The sequence below is a fragment of the Crocodylus porosus genome, unplaced genomic scaffold, assembly GCF_001723895.1.
Source record: "Crocodylus porosus isolate Cpor-Errol unplaced genomic scaffold, CroPor_comp1, whole genome shotgun sequence".
In the NCBI taxonomy this organism is placed as follows: Eukaryota; Metazoa; Chordata; order Crocodylia; family Crocodylidae; genus Crocodylus; species Crocodylus porosus.
In genome coordinates, this window is record NW_017728906.1 from 162,012,746 (window position 1) to 162,020,214 (window position 7,469).

A 7,469-nucleotide genomic window follows, 5' to 3' on the forward strand; every position below is an offset into this window, starting at 1 on the left:
CATGGAGAGGGTCCAGAGGAGGGCCACTCACATGGTCAGGGGTCAGCAGGGCAGGCCCTATGAGGAGAGGCTACGGAACCTGAACCTGGTCATCCTCCACAAGAGAAGGCTGAGGGGGGATCTAGTGGCCTGTTACAAACTAGTCAGAGGGGACCAACAGGCATTGGGGGAGTCTCGGTTTCCCCAAGCACTACCAGGAGTGACCAGGAATAACAGTCAGAAGCTGGCAGAACGCAAATTCAGATTAGACATCAGGAGGTGCTACAGTCAGGGTGGCTAGGATCTGGAACCAACTTCCAAGCGAAGTGGTGTTGGCTTTTACCCTGGGGGTCTTTAAGACGAGGCTAGACAATCACCTTGCTGGGGTCATTTGACCCCAGTAATCTTACCTGCCATGGCAGGGGGTCGGACTTGATGATCTGCTCAGGTTCCTTCTGACCCTACTAACTATGAAACTATGAAAACTTACATAATTTTAATATTAGCATGATGCAAAATGTTTTAAGTAATCTAAGATCAGATTTTCAAACGTGGCCACTTTTTACTGCATGTATAGAGTTTGGGCGGAGAGATCAAAGCCCGTGAGCCCATGACCAAAGCCCACAAGGGCATTTACGCACAGAGAAAAGATAAAATTTTCCAGCACAACTGTGGCAAAAGGTTACACAAACTCAAGGTCTACAGAAACCTCACTGAAATAAGCATCAAATAAGCATGGCCAGTTTGAGCAGGAGTCTTGTGTCTTGAAGGTACAAGAATTCTGTTTCTTCTCCCATAAAGCCAGTAGAACTTTTGTCATTGACTACAGTGGAAAGAGAGGAGATTTTACCATGCACTGAAAATCTGCCTGTTAAAGGCTTAAGGCACACAATTTCTGTTATAGTCACTACGCATACTTTGCTCTGACCCAAATTTACACTGGTGTAAACTACTCCAGAGTAAGGGTTTTTGGGAAGCCATCAACACCTGGGGATTATGGAGCAGATTGGCACCCAGTTCCCTACAGCCCTGCAATGGGCCCCTGCTGCCATTGGGGGAGCTCCGGGCTCCTTCTGGGTGCTAGTCCAGGAGCTGGCAGGGAGCACTGGGCCAGAAGACAGCCGTTTCTTGGGCCTGGGGGGCTGCCTGCTGCTGGGGTGGGAAAAATGTCCCTGTGCCTCAACAGCAGGGAGCTCCTGGCCCTGGCTCCCCAGTCAGGGACATGGGGCTTGGAAACAGCTGCAGGGGAGAGGCAGATCCCAGGTCCCTGACCCAATCTGTCAGTGGGGCAGGCAGCAGGGGGTCAGGGGCAGGTCCCAGCTAGCTCCAAGCTGAGCAGGGAACTGTCCCCATGCAGAGAGATCCTAGCCCCTGTTCTGGGATCATAATTGTGATCATGGAGTAGGGACTGGGAACAAGCTCCCAGCCTGTTCTGAGCCCCAGTTCTGCAATTTCAGAGCTGGGCTTGGAACAGCTTCCCCTGCCCCTGCCAGCAAGGAGCTCCCAGCATCAGCTCCACAGTCATGGGGCTCAGGCTGGGAGACCCTTACCCCCCAGCCCGAGCCCTGCAACTGCAACTGCAGGGCTCGGGCTGGGAGGTGAGGGTCTCCCAGCCCAAGCCCCACGGCTGCAGAGTTCAGGCTAGGAGATAAGGATCTCCCAGCCCCCTACTCCCCAATCAGGATGGTGAAGCAGGAGCTGAGAGATAAGCATCTCCCTGCCCAGCATCTCCCACCCCAGCAGCAGGCAGCTCCCAGGAGCAGGAAGCTTTGTCCTGCCCCCTGGTGGATGGCTTACTGGGAACAGATTTTGCTCCAGGTCGAGCATCTACACAAGCGCTACTACGCCGTTACTAATCCCGAGTAAATTTGCTACTTGCATTTGCAGGTTAAGGAGGTTTACTGTAAAGCAAGCATGTGCATGTGTAGACATGTTTACTTCTCAATAAACTATGCTAATATGAAGTTAAGCATCTTGTGTAGACACTCCCAGTGAGTAGTGCATGGCTTAAATCCTGTACAACACTAAACTTCACTCTAAATATTTTTTTAAGGGGGCACGAGGGCACTGGAAAATCAGGAACTGTTGAGTAAATTCTAATCTTGGCTCTGCCAGTGACTCAATCCACGTAGGCTCTGGCAGCTCTCTGCCACTTGGAACACAGCATTCATATCAGCTCACATTAATATTGTATAAAGTGCACAGGGTGACTATAGACTAAACAGGGTCTAGATCAAGCACAATAGTAGTGGACCCATATAAAGGCCCCCCCTGTCTTTTTCTCTCCTTAACTGGAATATATTCAAATACATCAGATTGAAAAAATCTTCCCTTCATATAGTGCCCTGCTAATCTTTAAAAAAATGACAGGCAGAATACTGGGCATCTTATTTGTCACAGACCTACTTCAAAATGTACAGTGCACAGTGTACAGTATTTTTAACCCCTCTGACTTGACAATATTTTCAGTGAAGGTTTTTCCTTTAGAATCAAAAAATGATCTCTGTTTGAATGAGGTCTTCTGGGAAATGTAAAATAAAAAGCGCTTCTCTCTGACCATGAGACTATTCTGCCATTATGTTTGTTTTCATGTTAAAGTTCAGCTCCCTTAACTGAGAAACTGAATTCAATTACAGAGTAATACAGAAAAAATATATGACAGGGAAGCCAGATCAGAAGGATCTCAGTGAAAACTTGGCAGCTACTCAGGGACTTGCACATATGATAATGGAATGCAACAAACTTTTTGAGGTGAGTGAAGGACTCAAACAGCATTATTCATGGGGACCATGGCACAGAATGAAGCTCGCTGAAGTATTTATGGTTTATGCTTATATTTTCTCTGTCATTTGAGCTTTGAGGTGATAGTTCTTAACTTATTTATAAATGTGTTTCATTTGAAGTTTATTTAGCCCATTTTTTCAGGACAGTCTCCTTTAATCTTTTAAGGCACTATTGGTAACATCAGCTAATTACTCTTGAGGAATTTTCACCAATGTATTTGGTTTGAAGCAATTTTACTTTATAACAAAATCAGTTGTGATAACATTTAAATAGTTATATGCTTCCAGCGCCTTACTGAAAAATAACAAGGGAGCTGACATGCTTTATTCTTTAGTCAGTATAACAGAGTTATAATCACCCAGGACTTTACAAGTGTTAATGGAACTACATATCATTCGTTTCCTCCCACTCCAAAAACACAAGTTAATATTCTTTGAATTAAAGGGATTCCTGTTTGCAACATGAGGCCTTTGATATAAAGTTCAGCAGTGTGATTCTATCCCATAAAATGCAGTGTTATTCAGACTGGGTGCATCTATGTGTGCATTTAAGCGCAACTAAATTTAATGCACTTAACCTAATGCACATTCAGTGATTTTTGGCAGGTGTCTACATGCGCAGGGACCTGGCACTAAAGTTACTCCCAAGTCCCTGCAGCCCTACCATGCGCCTCTAGTGGCTGGGTAGACCCATCATTAAAGATAGTGCTGGGTCACATCTACACATGCATTAATGTGCTCTACATCAGTGCTTCTCAAACTATCTGATGTGGTGGACCGGCAGTTTTTTTTCCAATGGGCCAGGGGCTACACAAATATGCGACTGGCTGTTTCTTTCTCTTTCCTCACCTCGCACGACGTGACGTCACCTGGAGTGTTGAAACGTATGAACTGTGGTACTATGACATGTCAATGTTATGCTTCTGAAAATATATTTCTTTCTTTCCTGGCAACTCACTGCAGACAGGCTGGTCCGTGGACCACCACTTTGAGAAGCACTGCTCTACATAACATATTTAATTTTATTACAAAAAATATTTTCAGCATGATTTGTGTTTGCATAGTGTATATAGAGGTGATTGCATAAGAACTCAAAAATGAATTCTTAGTCTTGTATATTGTGTGAGGTGGGTGGTTCTGGCAGGAGGGTGGCACAGCAGCAGGTGGGGGTGCTCAGTATGCTTGTGCCTGGTGCTAGTGCTCAGTGGGTGCAGTTCCAGCCAGCACTGTACATCGCAGCAAGGGGTACAGCCCCTGCCTGGCAATCTCTATCACTGGCCCTCCCCACAGTGCATGCGCAGCCCCCACACTTGTGCAGCACAGAAAGGAAGCCCCACATACTGGAGTCAGCTCCCTTTACCACTCCCTGCCATGCACGTGCAGCCCATGCACTCACATGGCATGGGAGGAAGCTATACATGCTGAAGCTGATTGCCTTCCCTGTTCCCTGGACCAGCATGGCAGGGAGTGGCACAGGCAGCCAGCTACAATGCATGGGGCTTTCCTCCCATGCTGCAGTCCCACCCCTGCCACTTTCCTACCTGCTGCCTGGAGCGAGCGGGGCTTGGGGCTGCTGAGCAGGTCACTGGCAGCTGCAGCAGCAATCCCACCAAGATGCTGCCTTCTGGCTGGGCTGGGGCCTTCTGCCTACGGGGGTGGGAGCGAGGCACAGTAGGCTATGTTAGGGGGGTGTATATGTGGGTGCCTCACTCCCACCCTCATGGGCAGAAGGGCTGGGTAGGGCACAATTAATTGGTGGGCACCGCAGCCTGGATGAAAGGGCCTGGTGGACCCGATCTGGTCTGTGGGCCATATTTTGCCTGCCCCTGGTGTAGATGCACCCACTGATTTGACTATTTCATTCTACTACCTTTGTTTCTCAAGATTAACAAAAGATAGCACTGGGTATTTTCTTTCATAGACTGTACATCCATTTTGCCTGTATAGAGAATAATTCATCATGCTGAGAAACATTTCTCTTTAAAGGCAGTTTTCAAAATAAGTGTTTCTACATTCTCCCTGCTTTCTTTGGAGCAGGTCCCACATGACATGGTAGCCCAATCTCGGAACTCTTATGTGGAGGCTGAAATTCATTCTCCAACACTGGAGGAGCTAGGAAAACAAATAGATGAAGAAGGAGGAACTTACCAAATGTACATTGAAAGTCTGCTGCAGAACCTTCAGAAAGAAGCAAAAGAAAAATTCAAAGGCTGGATCACCTGTCCCAGTATAGAGAGCACAGAGCTTACCTACAAAAAGGTAATTTGAAGATAAATAATAAATGCAACTGATCATAAAACAACTTCCCCATTTCAACAGAGAGAGCTTATTACATGGCAAAATAAACACATATTATTTTTTAAGTCTTCCGAGACAAATAAGCAATTTTTTTTAAAAGAACCTGCTAAAAAGTCCTATAGTTAATAAAAGTGTAACAGGATTAGCATTTACCTCTGTCATCCCTGTGGGCAACAGAAGCCAGACTGAGGTTTCAAAACACCTAACAGAGAAAGTAGTAAAGCAAACCATGGAAACAGAGAGAGAGGATGAGGGAAGAGAGGAAAAACATGTTACACTAGCTGAGTGAGCTGTTTATGTGAAGAATGGCCAACTTTCCTGGCTATCTTTTTGCCTCCTGGAAACAATTTAGTGGAATACAATAGAGACGGCACAAGGAGGTTTGGGAAATTCTTATTTAAAATAGGTACAATATAATTTCCTGCCTGCTCTGCCTGGTCAGTCCTGCAAAGCTGTGGAATCTTGATATCTCTGATGTTAATAGAGAATCACATAGAAGTAGGGACCACTGGATGTCATCTAGTTCAGCCCCCTGCCTGATAGGCCCATCCCTATCCAAAGTATCCCATATAAATCTTTGTCTAACCTATTGCTGACACAATCAACCCTGTCCTACAGCCATAAGGCCTATGCAACAGGTAAGACACCCTAAACTTCCACAGGTGAAACAGGGGACAAGGGTGGCTATGCCCTGCTGCTGCAAGGTTTCTTAAAATGCTCTTGAGAAATCTAAGGAAGAAGGCCATGCCCCCTACTACAGAGGAAGAAAAGAATCCCCACAGTCTGTACCTAGCTGACCAGAGAGTAAATTTTCTTCCTGATTCCAAATGTGGTGATCGAGTCTGACCATGCTGTTGTTACCACTCTATTCAGCACAGTACTGTCCCTCAAAATATCATCTTGGGCATGCTAGGGTTTACTCCAGCCTGCAGAGCAGAATTCAGGGTGAGTGAGCAGCATTTTTTATATGAAAGCCTTTCCACCACTACTATTTTGGAGCCACTGAAAGAAGAATCTTTAGATATCTAGGCACAAGAATGAGCCACCAGGTCCACACATTCCACACCGATTATTTCTGTTGCACTGATTAGTGAGATGGGCATACCTTCAATTCAGAGTACCTTTATAGCCTTCTTCCCTGTTGAACATAAGATTCTTTGCCAGCAATCAGTCCCTCTATCTACCTAGGTTTTTTTCCAAACATTTCCCATTCCCTGGCTTTTTCTCTGACCCATGTTCCACTTTCTTAAGATATCTGGGGCAAAGACTTATTCACATCACACTATATAGAGTAACTCTAGTGCCATCGGGAAAGCTACTTCAGATTTACATTGATCTTAGACCAGAATTTAATCTGTTGTTTTAAGTGCCGCAGAGGTGTATTTCTGTACAGGAAAATAAATAACAGTGAATAATATTATCTGTAAATATAAATGGTCCAGAACTTTATCTTAAGCATATGCTAATAGTCCCCTCCATGAATTCTTGATTAATTCTGCAGTGAGCATATATTCATAGATCCAGCATTTTCATTTTCTGTTTACTTCAGGTTGGGGATGGGAACCCACTACGGCTTTGGAAAGTATCAGTTGAAGTTGAAGCACCCCCGTCAGTTGTACTAAATCGAGTGTTAAGAGAACGTCATCTTTGGGATGAGGACTTCTTGCAATGGAAGATCATAGAGACTCTGGACAAGCAGACAGAAATATACCAATATGTTTTGAACAGCATGGCTCCCCATCCCGTCAGAGATTTTGTAGTTTTAAGGTAAGCGAAAGGTAATTCTCCAGTGTCTTTCACATTGATGTTAAGAAGATCTGTTCTTACCAATATCTATCTTTAACATTTACACACTTGCATGTAGAGAGCACACATGCCATATACATTTGTGTTACAGTATATTATTCCTCAAAGTAAATCACAGCTATGTACTTAGAGCACACTGACCTTTATCTGAATGGTAGTGTTAAAGTGATATTTTTAATCAAACCAACTGCATAGTTGGGATTGAGTTATACAAGTTTCTGATGCAAAACATTTTTCTTCAGCTTCTCAGACTCCATCCCAACTATGCAGTTGGTCCAATAAAAGATATCACCCTAAGAAATCCCTGCTTCACACTTTTCCTCAAAGAAATTTGAGCAATGCTCCTGCAGCTCACTCTTATAAAACTAGGTATGTTGTTCTTTCTGATTGATAGCAATTGATAGGATAGTATTATTAAGGAGGATAGTTGGAGAAGCGCTGAGGTCCCGGAGGGGAGGGGAGCCAGGTGTCCAAGGAAAGCAGTCGCTCCTTAAGGAGACGATCCTCCAAGCCCAAAGGAGGGTAATCCCAACGAGGATCAAAGGGAGCAGGAGAGCACACAAGCCTCTGTGGCTCACCAAAAGAATCCGGGAATGTCTCCTT

At 45.0% G+C, this 7,469-nt stretch overlaps 1 protein-coding gene across 4 annotated transcripts in view; it reads left to right on the forward strand.

Annotated features, from left to right (window-relative positions):
* The window catches only part of STARD13 (StAR related lipid transfer domain containing 13), a 520,536-nt gene that overhangs the window by 504,729 nt on the left and 8,338 nt on the right, over nt 1-7,469 (forward strand). For all 4 annotated transcript variants that reach the window (XM_019530086.1, XM_019530084.1, XM_019530083.1 and 1 more), the window contains 3 exons: nt 2,616-2,730; nt 4,800-5,021; nt 6,610-6,827. In XM_019530086.1, coding sequence (XP_019385631.1) covers nt 2,616-2,730; nt 4,800-5,021; nt 6,610-6,827 — 555 coding nt within the window. The remainder of the gene's footprint in view (nt 1-2,615; nt 2,731-4,799; nt 5,022-6,609; nt 6,828-7,469) is intronic.